The sequence below is a fragment of the Danio aesculapii genome, chromosome 5, assembly GCF_903798145.1.
Source record: "Danio aesculapii chromosome 5, fDanAes4.1, whole genome shotgun sequence".
Classification (NCBI taxonomy): domain Eukaryota; kingdom Metazoa; phylum Chordata; class Actinopteri; order Cypriniformes; family Danionidae; genus Danio; species Danio aesculapii.
The window spans coordinates 50,360,013-50,382,597 of NC_079439.1; the positions used below are offsets into that span (position 1 = coordinate 50,360,013).

The window sequence follows — 22,585 nt, forward strand, 5'->3', positions numbered from 1 at the left end:
TACAGTAGCATGTGAAATCAATTACTGGAGATACTAGATTAGTGCATAATAGTACACAAAAAAATGTCAAAGAACTGACAATGTCCTGACAAAAAAATTACCAGCACATTTCACTAAATCTTAACTAAAGAATGGTCTTCACTAAATTATAACAACTGCTAATCTGTTCTATAGTTACATTTACAGAGAATGTACAGGTATTATATCCCCCATGACATTCATATATATACTCAAAAAAAAAAAATTATATATATATATATATATATATATATATATATATATATATATATATATATATATATATATATATACAAAAAGAAGAGATTTTTACTGCTTGTTCAAACTACTTATTTAAAATGAGCTGAATTAACAAAATGTTTAAAGTTTTATTTTGACTTAATTGTTTTGTCCAATCCACTTTGTAAAACAAAGTTTGATTTGTGTTTGCACAACATGAAGGAATCATGTGGAACCCTGATAGAACATAGAAAGTTGAATTTTATTAATATTTTTAATTTGGCGTCTTGAAACAAAACAATCAAAAGAAATGACTAGGCATGAAAATAATATACAATGTTGAAATATTGGCTATTTTCCCAAAAGGACGTCTGCTGCGTAAAATGTGCTGGAAAGTTGGCGGTTCATTCCGCTGTGGCGACCCCGGATTAATAAAGGGACTAAGCTGAAAAGAAAATGAATGAATGAATATTGACTATACTGAAATCGCAAAATATACAAATAAAGTCCTATTCTAATAAAGAACCATTTTCCCTCCATTAAAGAATATATGTTTTCAGACAAATTTAAAAAAAAATAACGTTTTGAGTATGTTTTTTCATAATATGTTTGCAGAACTGTACATTCCATCAAATTGATTAAAAAATGTTCAGTGTAATTTTCCAAATCAAAAAAGCTGGCCAGAAACTAAATCAGCTTTTGAAAGAATTCATTAAAAGAGATAACAGAACAACCCCAGTTCCTCAGTGCATTCCCACCTGAACGTTGTTTATCAATAATATCACTCAAAGGAATTTGCTCTAGTTTCCACAAAATAGACTCTGACAGGGTCATCAGGACAATGATGTTGATCAAATGTTAATGTGCTTATCCGCGCAGTCGATAGATAGATAGATAGATAGATAGATAGATAGATAGATAGATAGATAGATAGATAGATAGATAGATAGATGGATGGATGGATGGATGGATGGATGGATGGATGGATGGATGGATGGATTGACATAGAAATGTGTGTGCTGCTCCTCAAGTCTGCGCGTCACAAGGTCTGATTGATGCTGATGCCAGTGTAATGAGTTTACTATTACTAGGAAAATTGGAATCATTTTAGCGTGTCGGTTGGTTCGAAGAATCAGTTTCACTGAGTCAATTTCAAACATCTAAAAAGCTCCCTTCGCCTAGCAAATATAGCATTTAAATGTTTCTATTTTCATTGTTCTATATTACCTTAAAATGTTTGGAATCACGTTTTTTTCTTACATCTAAAATCACAATTTTTCTTGCATCTAAAATCTACTGATTCACAAACTCTTGCTAAACGATTCATCCGAAGTATTAAAAAGAGCCAGTTTACATGAATGATTCGTTCGCGATTCGAACATCCCTGTTACATATAGAAGAGCCGAGACCAAACCGAGCCATATAACAAGCTGGGATTTAAATTAACAGGAGGACAGACCTCGGTGGAGTAATTTACACATTAGCTTCAGACGCGTGGACTCCGGTACGCTGTATGATACGGTTGCAGACTTCGCTACGTTTGTAACCGGAATTCCAGGGAATTGTCGGCCATATTCAGCGATACCACGCCCGAAGCGGAGCCGCTAACACGGGAGGAACACCGTTCATGCAAATATAAGCTACCCAACCGCAAGTTCATGGACCGCAGAGTTTAGCGCTGTCTGAAGAAAAAGCTATCAGTGTTTTAAGGAAGATTCTCAAGTATTTATTTTAATCAAACGGTCTGCATTGGAGTTATTACCAGAGGATCTGTTGCTTTTATGAGTGATATAAAACACACCCGCCACATAAGGATTTAAGTAACAGCTACATCTGTATGGTGTAACGTTATTATATCTGATTGTCGTGTTCCAACAGTTGCAGAAATATTAGTGTATCTCAATGAGATTATGAATTGCTTCTCAAAGCGCTGCAGATGAACTCTCTCTCTCTGGCAATCTGGGCGATTTGGTTTGAGTTGGGACTGATGTGCCTTCAATGGCATTTCTGAAAACATCTTAATTGTGAAGTGACAGGGAGAATCATGACGCTGGACTCCATCATGGCGTGCTGTCTCAGCGAGGAGGCGAAAGAAGCGCGGCGGATCAACGATGAAATCGAGCGGCAGCTCCGGAGAGACAAGAAAGATGCCCGACGCGAGCTCAAGCTGCTGCTGCTGGGTACGAGAGGCTTTCGTGTGACTCTGACAAACTTTCCTTCATGTCTTACGACGTGCACATAGCTTTAGATTTACACACGCATCTGAACATAATATATCGATCATTTATTTAAATACATTTCCATTTGTTGTCTGAGGCGACCGATTCACTCTGCTCTGTTGTTCACTGCAAACAAATATAGAGCAAGTTCTCTTTATTTTGATTCATACAGTAACGTTATATGTTCGACAGGTCGACAGGTGGAACAACTGTTGCTGACACGGCGGGTTGTGGATGTCTCGTAGTAGCGTAATTGTTGGTGTGATAAGTTCCCTAATTCAGGAATTGTTCACATAATTCGATTCCTTTATCCACACCAATCGATTAACAAATCATTTAACTATTATTAATATATTTTGATAAGATTTTTTTTCCGGTAAATATCTTACGGGTATAAGGCTATCGAGTATTCTATACCAAAAACGAGACGAAGAATTATTTTAAGGATCTTAAGAATGGCTAGAACTTTTATATTTAACATAATGAATTCATATTTTGACTCAACTGCCGCAAAATTCAGTTTAACAGTAGCTATCCGTGTTTTATAACATTGTAAACCAATATACAGCTAAAAAATAATAATATTAATGAGAGACAACTTAAAAATTGTCTAGATTGCCCATATTGATTGTTTGGAAACAAAGAAATATCAGTAACACTTTACAATAAGGTTAATGCTAGTTAATGCATTTACTAACATGAACAAACAATGAACAATACATTTGATACAGTATTTGTTCATGTTAGTTCAAGTTAGTTAACCCACGTTGGATTAACCAATATTAACAAGCATAGATGTTAATAATGCATTAGTAAATGTTGAACTTTGATTAATAAATTCATTTTACTTCATTCATTCTTTCATTTTCCTTAGGCTTAGTCACTTTATTCATCAAGAGTCACCACAGCGGAATGAACCGCCAACTTATCCAGCATATGTTTTACACAGCAGATGCCCTTTCAGCTGCAAACCAGCACTGGGAAACATCCATACAAACACACACGCACACACACATACACTATGGCCAATTAAGCTTATTTAATTCACCTATAGCGAATGTTTTTGGACTGTGGGGGAAACCAGAGCACCCGGAGGAAACCCCCGCCAACACGGGGAGAACATGCAAACTCCACACAGTAATGCCAGCTGGCCTTTACCGGTGACCTTCTTGCTGTGAGGCGACAGTGCTAACCGCTGAGCCACCGTGTCTCCCATTTTACTTCAAATACATACATATATGGCAAATAAAGAGAACCGATAATAAATTCATAAAAAATACATATTTGTAAATTGTTTGTAAATTTGTAAATTAAGTTGTTTTCCAGAGCTGTAAATTGGTCATTAGTTGCTGGCCTTTGTAGGTGTAAAGTCAATGAGCAGGGAAAAAAGTAAGTGATTACAGTTTGAAAGTGTCTGGTTTTGAGAACATTTTTGGCATTTAGGCAACAAGCTAGAAATCTGCTTAATGTCGCTTTTTTAAAATGATTGAATTTCCTAATGCTAAAACTTCACTTTCTGTGCGTTTGCTTTTAGGAACTGGGGAGAGTGGGAAAAGCACCTTTATTAAACAGATGAGAATCATCCATGGCTCAGGCTATTCAGAAGAGGACAGAAGAGGCTTTACCAAGCTGGTCTACCAAAACATCTTCACGTCTTCACAGTCCATGATACGAGCAATGGACACTCTCCAGATTCTTTATAAATATGAACATAATAAGGTGCAGTTGTTTGTTCTAATTACTCTCACTTTCGTCAAGTTTCTGTGGATTTGTTTGTTTACTTTGATGTGGTCATAGGTCCACTTGGAACTTTAAAAGAGCATTCATGAAATTAATCTAATAGGCTACAGTCTTGTGAATGATACAGAGGGGTGTCTTTGCATATGCTATTAGGGCTGCACGATATTGGATATTGCGATATGAATATAATTTCACAAAAGATGACCTAATTAACTCTACACGTAAAGAATCCATACATCTGCATAAAACATAATAAACACTTTGCAAGCATAGATGAATACAATAGAACAAAGATATTTTTTTTTATTGTTTTGTGTTTTATGGTCTAAGTCTAGGAACATAAATTCAAGATTAATTGAATAGCAGTGTATTGTCTTCATTGTATAAACAATTAAATACAATTTAATCTTTGTTAAAACTCTAAACTTTAAAAATGTCTTGATATTTTAGTCAGAGTTTCTTAAAACACATCTAAATGAAAATCTTTCTCTCTATTAGGGTTCAAATTTGCAATGACTCCACAAATCATGTTCTAAATTGTGGTTCCTGGTCATTGTAATCACAACTCAACATTGCAGATCACTCCACTCAACTTTAAATACCAGTTAGAGAGTTACGGAAAATTGTATCAGAGCAGTTTTACTACTCCAGATGCATTATACGTATCAAAGGAAAACGCATAGAAGTTTCAAATATTAGGTGTCACGCAAATAAGTTTGGTAAGAAGTAGGTCAAGCACAGAGTCAAATACCCAGAGAGAGATACAATTATTTTGGCTAATCATGTAGCCCAGGCTTAACACAATTAACCCCTCCCCAACTTATGAAATTAATTATACCATTTACTGCCTTGCAGAAATGTGCCGTCTCAGTTTTTTTTTTTTCCAGTTGTAGATACCCCCAAAGGCAAACCCATTTTCCATTGTATGTCGTTGAAATATTATGGAACACAGCCTCAATCAAGTTCCATCTTATTGGGTCAGATGTAGTAAGATTAAACTTCTGAAATTCTCAAAGTTAAATGGGTCAATAAAGTTGTATCCAGGTTATGTCTAAGTAGGCTACGACGTGATTCAACGTTTGCTGTTGGTTGTGATCCATTGGCTGAAGCATTAATTCTTAATACTGTTCTAAATGCACTGCGTTATTCTCTGTTTTTCTGCTCACAGACCAATGCAAACATTGTCAGAGAAGTGGATGTAGAGAAAGTCTTCTTGTTCGTTAACCCCTATGTAGATGCCATCAAGAGTTTATGGAATGACCCAGGAATTCAGGAGTGCTATGACCGGAGGAGAGAATACCAGCTCTCAGATTCCACAAAATAGTGAGTGTATATATATATATATGTGTGTATATACAGTTGAAGTTGCCTATAAGCCCTCCCTTTGATTTTTTTTTTTTTTTTCTTTTTTAAATAATTCTGAAATGATTTTTAACAGAGCAAGGAAATTTTCACAGTATGACTGATAATATTTTTTCTTCTGGAGAAAGTCTTATTTGTTTTATTTCAGCTAGAATAAAAGCAGTTAAAAAAATTTTAAAATCCATTTTAAGGTCAAAATTATTAGTCACTTTAAGCTGTATTTTTTTCGGTAGTCTACAGAACAAACCATCGTTATACAATAACTTGCCTAATTACCCTAACCTGCCTAGTTAACCTAATTAACCTAGTTAAGCCTTTAAATGTCACTTTAAGCTGTAAAGTAATGTATTGAAAAATATCTCAAGAATTGTGTTGTTTCAGCTCATTTTAAATAAGTAGTTTGAATAAGTAAAAAATATATATATTTTTTGAGTGTAGGTAATCTGCCTAAATGCTATCAGTTAGTATAATATCTTTGAAACACATTTCCTCCCCTGCTGTCCAAAGCCACGCCTCCTGAAATCATGAACATGCACATTAAAGAAGACAGTAGATGTCATTCGCCAGTTAGAAAATGTTATAGTACATTATAATACGACAATTCCAAACTAAAAACGGTAATATATCTAGCACGTTTTCAGTTTTGTAGCAAGAAAAACCTGCATAATGTGCAATATTTCATACATGCAAGGATCGCTGGTCTCACTCTCTCACGTCCTAAAGTGACTAGGGTTAATGTTTGGCCAGCAGGGTGCAGGAATTATTCTAGTTACAAAGCCATACTTACATGCTATTTCAGACTGAATATTCAAAGTAGCATGGTAAACAATATAGGGACCGCATCACAGGTTGTCATTGTTCAAAAATGAACCAATGTGAATATAAAACCAACTTCAGCTCAGTGAAGCAGGCTAGGCAGAATAGCGCTATTTACTTAAAGGGCGCCTATGATGAAAATCATCTTTTTTAGGCTGTTTGTGCAGAACTGTGTGTAGGTATAGTGTATCCACAGTCATATTGGGGTGATATAAAGACAATAAGTCTATTTTTTAAAATTTCCTGACGTTAAAATAGCAATCAAATCCCTCCCATTTTGAGGTCCACCGCAACTTGACGTAGGAGTGCTGTTTCCCAGCCCACTGAATTGGTTGACAGCTGCATATTAACATGTCTCCGAGGCCGTAGTAATGCGTATAATCATATCAACAAGACAGGACGTGCGCAAAGCAACCGGGAATAAAAGATCAGTTCGCTAAGATCATCAATCATCATCAAATGTGATCAAGAGTGAGTTTCACAAGTTTAACAAGTTAAATGAATTACAGTGATTTTACCTCCTTCATCACCTCCTTCATTACCTCCTTCATCACCACAGCCGCATGTCAGTACAATTATACAAGAAGACGCTTCAATCCCGGTTTGTGGATGTTAAATCAGGTTTATTTTGTACATTGACATAACGGATATCTATACAGCAGTGGATATTAACCTGTTACATTTGCTGTGCAAAAACAGTGCAAAGCTAAACGTGCGCGCTGTCTGTGTGTGTGTGTCAGAGTGTGTATCTGTGTGTGTGCTTGAACTTTGTAACGACATTGTGTGCGACTTATCACTGCAACTCCATAACAAATACATCAAATAATAATTGGGAAAGTTCTTACTGTAGTATTTCTCACAAACGTTACGTGAGATCTGCTTGCTTCATGTCTCTCTGTTGTCTGACGCAGCCGAAGGTGGAGCTTAAGGCACACTGACAGGCATGTGTGAACGGTGGGCAGGGAGGACTAGCATTAAAGGCACAGTTCACAAAAACCCGCTACCTGATGCTCAAAGCCATAAAATACAAACTTCTGGAAGGTATAATAAATAATCTGATGTGTGTTTTCAGCTGAAACTTTACAGACACATTCTGGAGACACAAATGATTTATCTTAAATCTGGAAAAAGGGGTAACCTAGGTGCCCTTTAAGTTTTGTTGTTAAACTAAATGAAAATCTACATTATCGATGCTGTAAAAGGTCCCTTATGAAATTGAAAATAGTCACATTAATCTTTCGCTGGAATATTTCAGTGGTTGAGCAACACTTCGGTGCATTACTGATGTTATGCATACGGCAGATCAGTCTGCATAAATGGTTGCGCAGATGTACATCTACATTTGTTACCAGACAGTTTGGGGGACTTATTATAATTACGGGAATATCTGCCCGACAAAATTTAACTATTATGGACTTTAAACCAGCACAACAAAAAATGTTTCTGAAGAAAATCACCTACTGCACCTTTAACTGTGGACGTCAATATAAATTGTGCAATGCATTTTATGCTCTGGTTATAAAGTGTTGCAAAAATCAATGGGATGACATCCAGGCGGTCAGAGTCTTTAAAGTAAAAAGATTATATTCAAAAATGTATTCAAAGAATAAAAAAGTCTTTTAATTGTCATCAATAAATGTTGCACCTGCAATAGAAACTGCATAACAATGGAAGTTTTAGTTTACTCAAGTTCGTGTAAATTATGAATAACAAACTTTCAATTAAGAAAATTACGTTAAATATTAACATTTCATAACTGTTCTAAAACAATATATAAAAGTACATGTACGTTTTTTTGCATTATTTAAAAGGCTAAAATAAATGGCATAAATAATCTGACAATGACCGCAATGCAAGACCACAATGTAAAGAAACAAAAGTAAAATAATAATGTAACAAAAAGCTTCTTTTATCCAGTATATATTGCGTGAATATATATATATATATATATATATATATATATATATATATATATATATATATATATATATATATATATATATATATATATATATATATATATATATATATAACAATACAACTATTGACAGGTATTGTTTAAAGTACACACTGATGATGGCTCGTATATTTTTTTGCTGGATATTAAATATTTAATAAATTATTGAGTTTGGACCGTTTTTGTTATTTGTCATTTGAATAAATTTGGTCACAGCACCAAACCTACCTGGAAGAATGGTGTGATTTAAAAAACAATTTGAATAGTAAAACAAAGAAATGCATGCCATTTCCTTATACTGCCTTTTTGTCCACAGTTATCTAAATTCATTGGATCGCATTGCCAACCCTTCCTACATTCCCACCCAGCAAGATGTGCTCAGGGTGAGAGTGCCCACAACAGGCATCATTGAATACCCCTTCGACCTACAAAGCGTCATATTCAGGTGAATCTCAGGTGCAGCTCAGTTTGTCCAGTTCAGCCCAGTGCTTAAACGTCTTTTACCTAATAAATTCTGGATCCCCCAACAGGATGGTGGATGTCGGGGGTCAGCGGTCAGAAAGGCGAAAGTGGATCCACTGCTTTGAAAATGTCACCTCTATCATGTTCCTGGTAGCACTCAGTGAATATGACCAAGTTCTTGTCGAGTCTGACAATGAGGTAATTCAAGCACCTACCAACAGATAGAGCCAAAGATCTTACTCTCAACTTGAAACATTAGCATTACTTTATTTGTGTATTGCCTTGATGCACAGGCATTTAATTACATAAAAAAAGAAATGGGTCAGTGACACGCATCTTTATTACTTTATCATATATTGTATTATGGCATGTATTATGGCTATACAAGGATCAAATCAATATGTATTTTCAATCATTAGAATAAGTGCTTCACGGATTAATTTTTTTCATTAATATGAGAATGTGCCTTTTCTGAGAAAACAACATGAATGTCATACATTTTACCATGATTTTGCAGACACCCAATAAAATGTATTTTAATCTAACAATACATATTATCATCTAATTATTTTAGAATAAGAATCATTTGATGCCACTATAAAAGACCCAGGCACTTTTAAGGATCAGAGTGCAGCAACAGAATATTAATAATTACAATTTTAAATCTAGCAGTAAATGTAATCTTTAAAGGGACAGTTCACTATAGGATTGCACAACATAAATGTATATATATATGTGCATCTGAATATGTGAATCCGCAATAGTCAAGTTGCTTGATGTGCAATGTTGAGTCTAAAAAAAATCAAGACATACAAGTTAAACCATGATTTCAAGAGTTCACACTTAGCTGATGATTAATTATAAGCTTGTTTGGCATGCTGTCCCGGGAGAGAGCCCTGAGCTCATAAGATCCTCGAGCCCGGGGCTCCCTCCCATTGCAAGGCGAGAAGTGAGTTTGAGCTCAGGTAGATCTCGAGAACTCCCCCGCTGTAATAACCAATGAACAGATAGTGATTGCTCTTGAGAGATAACCATTTACTAGGAGCATGTCTATAGTGCCGGTTTGGATTAGTCAATTAACTTATGTTGCATGTTTTTTGGACGGTGGGAGGAAACCCGGGGGAAACCCACGTGAGCACGGGGAGAAAATGCAAACTCCGCACAGAAATGTCTGCTGGTTTGGTAAAGCCTAGAACCAGAGACATTCTTGCTGTGAGGCAACAGTGCTAAGCCTCTGGGCCACCGTGTTACCCATCTAGGAAGAAGGAGTAGGGGTGGATGGCGGGATTCTTCAAAATGAAGATAGCGGTGGTACGTAACCCAGGGTATTTGTAGTAGCTTAGGAGTCGTCTGATTGGTGCATTGAGAATTGGATAATGCGGATCCAGCCGCTAGCAATCATAAGCACGTGATCCTCTCGAAATTTGTTTATAACTAAACTTCTCAAAGTGAAAGCTTATCATCTTCATGTGTTTTTGAAGTTTGTGAGTGTATGAGCATTTTGAAAACATTCAGGCATAAGAAATTGTACCATTTTGTAACTTTAATAACAATTCTTTTGATTGAATTATTTTTACAGTGAAAACTATTCCGTAGTATTTTACATTTCATTTATTCAGTTTCTGTACCTGGATACTTTTTTGACTTCTTAGTACACTAAACTATAAAACATTGTTTATTTCATTTGTGCGGTGGCCGAGAGAGCTTAACGCGCTGCAATTTAAGAAAGCACATGCAATTACAAAAAACAACAACAAATAAAGAAACGATCTTCATCAATTTGCAGCAAATTGGTCACAACACAAACAACTGAAGAAATGCACAGCAAATTGGTCACAACACAAACAACTGAAGAAATGCACAGCAAATTGGTCACAACACAAACAACTGAAGAAATGCACAGCAAATTGGTCACAAGAAAAACAACTGAAGAAATGCACAGCAAATTGGTCACAACACAAACAACTGAAGAAACGCACAGCAAATTGGTCACAACACAAACAGATGGGATGGAGGGCCAAATCAAAGGTCACCATGGGCCAACTTGACCCTAATTTGGACACCTCTGTCCTACAGAATTATCCCGATAGTTCTAAAATGATAAATCCTTTCCAAAATAAGTTATTCAGGTCTGCTGTTGAAAGTGTATTCATATCATAGAAAAACAAAATATCAAAATGTCAAATTATTACAATATCATGTAGCCCTGTTTCACTCAAAAATGAAAATTGTTTTAAACCGGTATAAGTTCCTTCTGTTGAACACAGAAGACTGTAAAAATGCTTTTGAATTTCATTCATTTTATATTTTATATAAATATACATTTTCAGAAATATCTTTGCTATGCTGTATGATGGCGGAACAATAGTTTGTCCTTCATTTGACTTATTTCACAGTAGTTTTAAACAAAAGACTATTTTTTTGGTCTCAAGGGCCAGTGTACAGTAATTTAAAAAAAAATAGTGTAAAGTGTAAAATACCTTTGAATTGTGAAAATTATTTCTTATTAATTACTTACTACTAGAATAAGTGGTGGGAGCACATAACAATTTTAAAATAAACTCCCCAAATAAATACAAAATATTACTCTTAAAAGACAATGCGCGTTAAGCAACATGCATTTGTAACACCAGAAATAATTCTTCATTTTTTTTTTTTACTTTTTTTTAAGTGCATTTGGTTTGTGGTGTGCAATACTTTCTCGGTGTTCATGTGATCATATAACCAATTGAGAACAAAATATGTTTTCATTCTGAACCTTAAATGAGAGTCTGTGCTCATTTTAGCAATGTTTGAATGAAAGCACTTTTTTTTTATGAAATTGTCAAAAGTAGTGAACATTCAGTTAGTGTTGATTTCTGGACTAAAGCTGTATAAAAATAATCACTCAAATGGGCTTGTTATGTTATTTTCCCCTACAGAATCGAATGGAAGAAAGCAAAGCATTGTTTAGGACGATAATAACATACCCCTGGTTTCAGAATTCATCTGTTATTCTTTTTCTGAACAAGAAAGACCTTTTGGAAGAGAAAATAATGTTTTCACATCTTGTAGATTACTTTCCCGAATATGATGGTAAGTTTAAAAACACAGTCAGAATCTACAGTTTTACATTTCATTAGTAATCCTGCCTTGCATGACTAAAGTCGTTTCCATTGTTGTTATATGTAAAGAAATGCTTTAAAATCCCATCCTCAAAATGAACCAGATCAACAAAATACCCTACTCTAATTTACAGTTTAGACTAGTATTTGGTGATTTCATTTTGTAAAGAGTTTATATAAGACTATAATGGTATCAATGTCAAACATTCACATTTTCAACCCCAAAACACTTTTGTTGTGTTAATGAAGAGACAATATGCTTAGCTGAAAACTTAGCTGTCTTATAAATATACACTAATATCTTTATCAGGGTATCCATGAGGTCTTAAAAATGTCTAAAATCTCAAAAACTAAATTTTAGGCCTTAAAAAGTCTTAAATTTACTGAAATATTGTGTTGTAGGTCTTAAATCTTTTTTAACAGGTCTTAATTTTACTTTGATCATGTACACTTACCCAATCTGGCCATTAACGCCCATACAATCCATCTCAATAAAACATTTAACTTTATATTTAAAAAAGCATTTATTTACTGCTGAGGATACTGACCTTACCTATATATATATATATATATATATATATATATATATATATATATATATATATATATATATATATATATTTTTTTTTTTTTTTTTTTTATCATTAAATTATTATTATTGTAGACTGAAATAATAGGCAGCTATGTTTTGTTCTATTCTTAGTAAGGGTTAGGGTTTGTGAATGGATATATCTGAAAATTAATTTAACAAATGTTTCAAACAAAATTAGTATTATTGTATTATTAAATGTATTACATTTTTATCATTTTCTTGTTAGGCCAAGTCAAAATCTTTTCTAACTGGGATATTTAAAAAAAAATCCTTAACATTTACCCCTGTATAAGTTTAAAATTTCATTCATAATGGTCTTAAAATGTCTTAAATTTAACACTGTTTATGTTTTTGGTAAAGGGGTTATAGGCCCACACTGAATCTGCATGCACCCATTCGAGCCCATTCATTCATTCATTCATTTTCTTTTCGGCTTATTCCCTTTATTAATCAGGGGTCGCCACAGCGGAATAAACCGCCAACTTATCCAGCATATGTTTTACACAGCGAATGACCCTCCAGCCGCAACCCATCTCTGGGAAACATCCACACACACTCATTCACACTTATACACTACTGACAATTTTGCCTTCCCAATTCACCTGTACCGCATGTCTTTGGACTGTGGGGGAAACCGGAACACCCGGAGGAAACCCACGCAAACGCAGGGAGAACATGCAAACTCCACACAGAAACGCCAACTGACCCAGCTGAGGCTCAAACCAGCGATCTTTTTGCTGTGAGGCGACAGCACTACCTACCGCGCCACTGCGTCGCCCATTCAATCCCATAATTTAATTAATTTATTTACTTATATAAATGTGAATAGATATATATTTATGCAGTTTTTATAATAAGGTATTATTATGGATTAATATGCAACAATTTTAAATAATTTATGTACATTACAGTTTGTAATGTTTCTGTCTTTCAGTAATGTATTATTTGAGACCAACTGTTACTTTGTTTACCAAACAAGTTGTTCTAATTGGATTTCGATTGTAAAACAATCAAGACACAGTTGAAGTCAGAATTATTAGCCCCCCTGTTTATTTTTTTCCCCATTTTCTGTTTAATGGAGAGATTTTTTTCAACACATTTCTAAACATAATAGTTTTAAAAACTCATTTCTAATAACTCAATTCTTTTATTTTTGCCATGATGACAGTACAGTTGAGGTCAGAATTATTAGCCCCCCTTTGAATTTTATTTATTTTTTTTTCATTTTCAAATATTTTCCAAATTATGTTTAACAGAGCAGGGAAATTTTCACAGTATGTCTGATTATATTTTTTCTTCTGGAGAAAGTCTTATTTGTTTTATTTCGGCTAGAATAAAAGCAGCTTTTAATTTTTTTAAAAACATTTTAAGGTCAAAATTATTAGCCCCTTTAAGCTATATATTTTTTCGATAGTCTATAGAACAAACCATCATAATACAATAACTTGCCTAATTACCCTAACGTGCCTAGTTAACCTAATTAACCTATTTACGCCTAAATGTCACTTTAAGCTGTAAAGAATTGTCTTGAAAAATATCTAGTCAAATATTATTTACTGCCATCATGACAAAGATAAAATAAATCAGTTACTAAAATTATTATGTTTAGAAAAGTATTGAAAAAAATCTTCTCTCCATTAAACAGAAATTGGGGAAAAAATAAACAGAGGGGCTAATAATTCAGAGGGGCAAATAATTCTGACTTCAACTACATAATATTTGACAAGATATTTGACAAGATATTTAAAGGCTTAACTAGGTTAACGAGGCAGGTTAGGGTAATTAGGCAAATCATTGTATATTGATGGTTTGTTCTGCAGACAATAAACAAATATATATAGCTTAAAGGGGCTAATAATTTTGACTTTAGATTAGATTAGATTAGATTCAACTTTATTGTCATTACACATGTACAAGTACAAGGCAACGAAATGCAGTTTAGGTCTAACCAGCAGTGCAATAGCAGCAAGTGCAGGATACAGGTATAAGTTATAAAGTGCAGTTATAGAAAAACTATGGTGATATTTACAGATGGATGTACTATCAACATTATATACAGGTTGTATTAGCTATGAACAGATTTACAATAAATGAATATATGTACAGGATGCTATTAATAATCAGGAGTGGCAGATAGATAACATAATTACAAATGTCCATGTGCTGTGGGTATGTCCAGTTCAAGTAAATGAATCAGTGCAATGAATATGTGCAAACTTTAAATGTGCAAATGTTAAATAGTGCAGTGATTGTGAGGAGTATAAGTTAGAGGAGTGTGGGGGGTGTATTGGGGAGGCAAAAGAGTCAGTGAGGGGCAGAGTTCAAAAGGGAGACAGCTCTGGGGAAAAAGCTGTTTCTCAGTCTGCTGGTTTTTGTCCGGGGGAGCCTGAAGCGCCTGCCGGAAGGCAGGAGAGAAAACAGTCTGTGAGCAGGGTGAGAGGTGTCCTTAAGAATACTGCGTGCTCGGCGCAGACAGTGTTTCTTCTGGATGTCCTCAATGGTTGGCAGTGTAGTCCCTGTGATGCGTTGGGCAGTTTTCACCACCCGCTGCAGTGCCTTACGCTCAGCAACAGAGCAGCTTCCATACCAGACTGTGACGCAGTTGGTCAGGATGCTTTCTATTGTGCAGCGGTAGAAGTTCACCAAGACGGCTGATGAAAGCTGGTTCTTCTTAAGTTGCCTCAAGAAGAATAGGCGCTGGTGAGCCTTCTTGACCAGGCTGGAGGTGTTGGTGGTCCAGGAAAGGTCCTTAGAGATGTGGGTCCCCAGGAACTTGAAGGATGAGACAGGCTCAACGGCCATCCCATTAATGTGGATGGGATCATGCGAGCCTGATCGTCCCTTCCTGAAGTCCACAATGAGCTCCTTGGTCTTATTGGTGTTAAGGAGCAGATTATTGTTGGTGCACCAAGTGGCCAGATGCTGTATCTCCTCCCTGTAGGCAGTCTCATCATTATTGCTGATTAGACCAATCACTGTGGTGTCATCTGCAAATTTGATGATGGTGTTGGATCTGTTCACAGGCCTACAGTCGATGGTAAAGAGAGAGTAGAGGAAGGGGCTCAGCACGCAGCCCTGGGGTACACCAGTGTTGAGTGTGACGGTGGTGGAGCAGATGTGGCCTGATCTAACATTCTGAGGTCTGTTAGTCAGAAAGTCCATAACCCAGTTGCAGAGAGACGTGTTGATATCCAGGTCTCTAAGTTTGATCATTAGCTTAGAGGGTATGACAGTGTTGAATGCTGAGCTGAAGTCAACAAACAGCATTCGTGCATAAGTGTTTTTATTGTCCAGGTGTGTGAGGACAGAGTGCAGTGCTATGGAGACGGCATCTTCTGTGCTCCTGTTGCCATGGTAGGCAAACTGATGTGGGTCCAGTGTGGATGGCAGAGAGTCTTTCAGATGTGCCAGGACCAACCGCTCGAAGCACTTCATGATGATGGGTGTGAGTGCTACAGGGCGGTAGTCATTCAGGCATGTTGGGCTGGAGTGTTTGGGCACTGGCACAATAGAGGTGGTTTTAAAGCATGTTGGCACAGTTGCTAGGTTAAGTGACAGGTTGAAAATGTCTGTGAATACCCCAATGAGCTGTTCTGCACATGCTTTGAGGACGCGCCCAGGGATACCGTCTGGTCCAGCAGCCTTACGCACATTGATCCGACTCAGTGCGGTGTAGACTTCTGAGGAGGTGAGTGTGATAGGTGAGTGGTCGGTTGAGGTAGTGTTCCTGGTGTAGGGTTCTGTATTGTCTCTTTCAAAGCGGGCATAAAAGTCATTTAGCTCGTTCAGGAAGGAGACATTTGTGGCTGTGGGGGTGGACTGGCTGGCTTTAAAATGTTTATTAAAAAATTAAATAAAACAAATTGGACTTTTTCCAGAAGAAAAAATATTATCAGACTTACTGTGAAAATTTCCTTGCTCTGTTAAATATCATTTGAAAAAAAAATCAAAGGGGGGCTAATAATTCTGACCTCAACTGTATTTTATTGTAAAAAGTTATTTTGGTTTTGTGCACCAACTCTCAATCATTCTGCATTAATCCACAGATAGGTTTATTTACAAAATAATGTATAGAAAGAGCAAGAAAGATCTGCAGATTCTGTCTGGTCTAGGTTATAAGTAATACATTTCAGTTTTAGGATGATCATTTAACCAAAATGTATTTTCCTCTTTAAGGACCTCAGAGAGATGCTCAAGCTGCACGGGAGTTCATCCTGAAGATGTTTGTCGACCTGAATCCAGACTCAGAGAAAATCATTTATTCTCATTTCACATGTGCCACTGACACGGAAAACATTCGATTTGTGTTTGCTGCTGTCAAAGACACAATCTTGCAGCTCACACTCAAAGAATACAATCTGGTCTGAAAAAAGGCCGCTCTGGTTTTTTCATCATTTTGCCTGGTTAAAGGCACTCATCGGTTAGTGAGGAGAGCATTTAAAATCTGCTTTTATTGTTCATGCAGTTTGTCCTCCCCGATTATGCTCAATGAAATTGGACACACAAGTTTTTTCTATTTAAGAACTGTAACAATCTGCTCATGACTGCTGTTATTTATTTGCATCTAGGAGCTTCTTAATGAGGTTCAGTTTAAATGTTGTTATATCACTTTAATGAAAACAAATATTGAGCATATTATCACAGATTAAATAAGTATGCTATAATTAGTTTTTTTATTATTATTTTCAGGTTGTACGCATTGAACTACTTGCTATAAATGTTACGTAGAGTTCTCTATTTTGGGTATATTAATGATTCTGTGTGGTGAGGTTATTAGATAGCAATGAAAGTACTTCTTTGACTTTTAAAAGGAAAATATCATGTTATAGTTTCAGAGTAAGCTTAGTAGAGTAGGATCTGTTTTACATTTCACCAAACATGCTTAGGGGAATAATACACAGCAAGATTACATTAGCATATACATTAAAAGTGCCAAAGTTCTTCTAATATGGTGGTTTATTGTATCACCAAATTATAATAGCTATAAATGTGGTATAGTGGTACCACAGGCGATAAGCTGACGCTGCCAGTTACCCCTATACCATACAAGCTTTTTTTTCTTCAGAAACATGCTGTTTATGATCCATTAAATATCATCAGTGTTCTTCAACATCAAGCCTGAACGATGTGCCAATAGAGTCGATTCCTGTGCAGTCCTTTTTATCTTAAACTACAAATGTGCCCTTTAGATATTTTCTGCAACAGTTGCTTTTTTATATATAAATTACCCAACACATGTCTCTGTGAGCAAATGATGCTCTTTTTTTGTACTCACCTGACCGTGTTATTAGTATTGTGTATTCAAGCTTTGGTCAGTATGTGCAGTTGTTTTTAAAGACAGTGGGATTTGTAAAGAGTATCATGTGATTTGATGCGTGTCAAAGAAATGAAAGTTTTGTGTTCAGTCAAGAGTAAAGGACCAAACTGCTGTTGCCTTTTCTTGCTGCTTTTTTGGCTTAAATTAAAGCTCTTAGTAATGTAGTTAATAAAGCAGGTAAAATAAGTATTGAACATACCATAGTTTTTCCTGTTAAGTACAATCCAAACCAGAAAAGGTTATGAAAATTTCAATTAAAAAAAGGAAGTAGTGATTTCCAAATTTACTTTGACTTGTATTTCATTGCAGACAATATGAACACAAAGTATTTTATGTTTTGTTTGGTGAACTTCATTTCCTTTGTAAATGTACGTCATTTACTGTCATTCAGACCTGCAACACAAGTTGGGTCAGGAGCAGTTTAGGGCTAGTAATCAGGTAAATTGATTAAATAATGATGTTATTTGAAACGTCCTGGTTACGTACGTAACCCACGTTCCCCGAATAGGGAACGGAGACGTGTGTCTGTATAAACAGACTTTGGGAGTGCTTTAGACGACCAATCACTTCTAAAGATAAGAAAACGGGCCAATGAAATGCCAATTGAATTGGCGGAGCTTAGCTCCACAGCTGAAACTGATGAGCCAATTAGGGCTATATCAGTCGGCTGCTGGAGCCAGCTCATCAGAATTTGCCTGCTGAAGAGCCGATCGCTCAGCTCCCAGCTGGAGACTGTGGTGTGGCAGTGGAGACACACGTCTCCGCTCCCTATTCGGGGAACGTGGGTTACATACGTAACCAGGACGTTCCCCTTCATAAGGGAACTTCTACGTGTGTCTGTATAAACAGACTTTGGGAGACTGTATGGAAAGCGCCACAGCAGCTAAGCCTGTCGCGCTCCTGATGTGTAGTTTGCCAAGCCAAAGCATGAGCGCACTGACATCACCAAGAGCACAACCTTTCCAATGTCCCCTAGGCCCAACATAATACCATTACATGGGAATAAAAGTTTTAATCGAGGGTCGTAAGTGTGCTTTTACCTAGCTAATATAGACTAGGGATTTTTGGAAATACAACAGAATGTTGGGAAAGCGTGCCAGTCGACAAAGGGGGAGGACGCAGCGGAGACCACCTGCTACCCTAAAAGGGGAGACATGATGGTAAGGAGACATATGGACTAGCCCTAATGAGGGGGAGTGCTACATATGATAAGCTGGTTAGCGGTTTAGGGAAGACACGGGACCGCCTAATAAGGGGGAACACACCGTGGTAATAATGCATATGACATCACCAAATGGGGATGCACATAGCTGGCACCGATCGTCAATATGCGTGTAGACCAAATGGGCATACCAACCGCACACTGAGCCATGCACTCGACTCCGCTTTGTCGATGCTGGGGGCCTCGGAGGAATTCTCTAGGGTTCGCCTGGGAAGGGGAACTTACTAGTAGAGTAGGAAAAGCGCACGCATCTCCGGGTTAGGGAGCCTGGCGCAGCAAGCGTTTGTGACACTGAGCTTAATTCCCCCCAGATTGATTGGGATTACCCAATAACCGGGAGAAAACTGCTCCACTCGGAGGTTATAAAACCTCGCAAATGTGTTAGGTGTCGCCCAACCCGCAGCTCTGCAGATATCTGTGAGAGAGGCGCCGTGTGCTAACGCCCATGAGGAAGCGACACCTCAGAGAGTGTGCTCTCACGTTAGGGGGGGCGCGGCTCGCCCTGGCATTGATAAGCGAGGGCAATGGCATCAACTAACCAGTAGGCCAACCTCTGTTTTGATACGCCACTTCCCTTCTGCCGACCACCGTGACAGATAAAGAGCTGCTCACATGATCTTACATTTTGCGTTCGTTCCACGTAAAGGCGCAAAGCGCAAACGGGACAAAGCAGTGAGTGGGCTGAGCCTGCCTCCTTCGCAGGCAACGCTTGCAGGTTCACCACCTGCTAAATGGGGTGGTAGGAACCTTGAGCACATAGTCAGGTTGGGGTCTCAGGACAACGTGAGAGTAACCCGGCCCGAATTCAAGGCACGATTCGCTGACCGAAAATGCCTCCAGATCCCCAACTCTCTTGAATGGCGCCAATGCGATCAGCAGAGCTGTCATTAATGACAGAGATACCGAATTGAGTGGCTAAAACGGATCTCTCTGCAGACCCGCCAGGACTATAGAGAGATCCCAAGAGGGCATGAGAGGGTGGCGGGATGGATTTAATCGCCGCGCGCCTCTGAGGAATCGGATGATTAGATCATGCTTCCCGAGCGTGTTGCCATCCACCACGTCATGATGAGCGGAGATCGCAGCCACGTAAACCTTCAGTGTGGAGGGTGACAGCCTACGCTCCAGCTTATCCTGAAGGAAGGATAACACAATGCTAATCTGGCAAGTTTGGGGGTCTTCTCGGCAAGAAGCGCACCACTCAGAGAATAGACTCCACTTCAGGGCATAGGCATGCCTCGTAGAGGGTGCTCTAGCCTGAGTGATGGTGTTAAGTACCGCGGGCTGTAAGTCACCTAAGTCCTCCGCGCTCCGTCTATGGACCACACGTGGAGGTTCCAGAGATCTGGGCGTGGGTGCCAGATCGTGTCCCGTCCCTGATAGAGGAGGTCCTCCCTTAGGGGAATGCCCCAAGGAGGGGCCGCCGCGAGGAGTGTGAGCTCTGAAACCCAGGTCCGGTTGGGCCAGAGGCGCAACAAACAAGACCTGCTCCTCTTCCTCCCTGACTTTGCACAAAGTTTGTGCGATTAGGCTCACTGGGGCAAACGCATATTTGCGTGTGCCCGATGGCCAGCTGTAAGCCAGTGCATCCGTGCCGAGGGGGGCCTCGGTCAGGGAATAAAACAGCTGGCAATGTGCGTTCTCGGTGGAAGCAAACAGATCGATCTGGGCTTCCCCAAAGCGCGCCCATATCAGCTGGACCGAATTGTGGTGGAGTCTTCACTCTCCTCAGGACACTAGTTGCCGTGAGAGCGCATCGGCTGCACGGTTGAGCTCGCCCGGAGTGTGAATGGCACGCAGTCATTTCAGCCTCCTTTGACTCCTTTGGAGTCACACGGCGAGCGAGCTGAGACATGCGGCGAGAGCGCATACCCTCCATACGGTTGATATAAGCCACCGTCGTTACGACAACATGCCTGGATACTAGCCCTAGGGGCACTCCGGCCCGTAGAAAGCCAGATCCGTCCAGGGGCTGAGGGTGCGGAGACACAGCAGAGTGATGTGCACCCGGTGCGTACCCGCGCACCATGCCCGTCTGGGGACTCGATCGCGAAGCCAACGCTGCAGTGGTCTCATATGAAGCAAACCGAGCGGCGTGACCGCGGATGCCATATGCCCCAGGAGCCTCTGAAAGCATTTCAGTGGGACCACTCTTCCTGTGGAGCTCGTTTACACAGGAAAGCATTAGCCTGGCGTGCTCCTCGGAGAGGAGACGCGCAACCATAGCAATCGAATCCAGCTCCAGCCCGAGGTAAGAGATCCTCTGCACAGGGCAAAGTGTGCTCTCCTCTCGGTTGACCTGAGACCCCAACTGGTCGAGGTGCCGAAGCACTTTGACTCTGTGCATAATCAACTGATCGCGAGAAGAGGCTAGAATGAGCCAGTCATCGAGATAGTTGAGTGTGCGGATGCCCGCAAGCCGCAGTGGCGCAGAGCACCATACGCGAGCTTGGTGAAAACCTGCGGAGACAGAGAGAGCCTGAAGGGGAGGACTTTGTACTGCCACGCTCGTCCTTCGAACGCAAACCGGAGAAAGGGGCGGTGGCGTGGAAGAATAGAGACATGAAAATACGCATCCTTCAGGTCTATGGCTGCAGACCAATCTTGTGGACGGACGCTCTGAAGCAAGCGTTTCTGCATAAGCATTCTGAAAGGCATTTAGTGTAAATGACAGTTCAGTCTGCGCAGATCTAGGATTGGTCTTAACCCCCCGCTCTTTTTGGGCACGATGAAATACGGGCTGTAGAACCCGGACTCCATCTCGGCTGGAGGGACCTGCTCGATTGCATCCTTCGCCAGGAGGACCGCAATCTCCTCTCGCAAGACAGGGGCGTTTTTGGGGAAAACTCTCGTGAAAAGGACACCCGTGTACTTAGGAGGGCGAATAGCGAACTGAATCGCATAGCCGAGTCTGACCGTCCGTATGAGCCACCGCTAACCAGGCTGGCAGAGCGCTCGCTAATGGCACCATAGGAGCGATCACTGACGTGCCAGCGGAGGGGTAGCTCGGGATGGGAGTGCTCATCCCGGGAAGCGGTGCGTCTCGAGGAAGAGCTGAAAATAAGAGAATTTCTCTTACCTTCCTCCCTGGATCCCGCAGTGAGGCCAGAGTGAGAGAAAGGAGTCCGTTCTGCTGCTGCTCTGAGGGCCTGAGGCGAAGGGTCCCGGTGCTGCGAGCTGGAAGACGGAGCGTCCCAGACTGGCAGTACTCGGGTTTGCGCATCCGGAGAGAGAGGAAACTGCTCTTTTGAAAATTTGGTTGCCGCCAGCCCAGAGGCCGGCAGCGATGAAATTAAAGTCGTTGTGGACTGATGTAATAATCCTCGACCCCCCACCGAGGAAAGACCAGGTCCCCTCTTCTCCAAATGGCCCATCCCAGGAACGCTTCGTGGTCCGTTTACCGAACTTAGCGGCGCCCTGGGGCAGGGGCATTGCAGTCCTGCGGGAGGCTCGGCATTGCAGCTTAGCCGGTGGAGTGGGCAGTGGAAGCGAAGCAGATGTTGAAGCCGCGGGTGGATGCCCTCGGCGAGGAGCAGCTGCAGCGGAAGGGGCAGCGG

At 39.3% G+C, this 22,585-nt stretch overlaps 1 protein-coding gene across 1 annotated transcript; it reads left to right on the forward strand.

The window, feature by feature from the left end:
- The first annotated feature begins 1,618 nt into the window (after positions 1–1,618).
- gnaq (guanine nucleotide binding protein (G protein), q polypeptide) lies at positions 1,619–17,993 on the forward strand. Its single transcript, XM_056458415.1, has 7 exons — positions 1,619–2,417; positions 3,991–4,175; positions 5,365–5,519; positions 8,648–8,776; positions 8,862–8,991; positions 11,715–11,868; positions 16,666–17,993. Exons 1-7 carry the CDS (start codon positions 2,282–2,284, stop codon positions 16,854–16,856), a joined length of 1,080 nt encoding a protein of 359 aa, XP_056314390.1. The 5' UTR covers positions 1,619–2,281; the 3' UTR covers positions 16,857–17,993.
- The last annotated feature ends 4,592 nt before the right edge of the window (positions 17,994–22,585 follow it).

What these genes read in the sequence shown, in the direction of transcription:
- gnaq (XM_056458415.1), top strand. Translation starts at nt 2,282, where the DNA reads ATGACGCTGGACTCCATCATGGCGTGCTGTCTCAGCGAGGAGGCGAAA. An exon ending in ATAAATATGAACATAATAAG is followed by an intron (nt 4,176 to 5,364) that starts GTGCAGTTGTTT and finishes TTCTGCTCACAG; the next exon opens with ACCAATGCAAACATTGTCAG. An exon ending in CTCTCAGATTCCACAAAATA is followed by an intron (nt 5,520 to 8,647) that starts GTGAGTGTATAT and finishes TTTTGTCCACAG; the next exon opens with TTATCTAAATTCATTGGATC.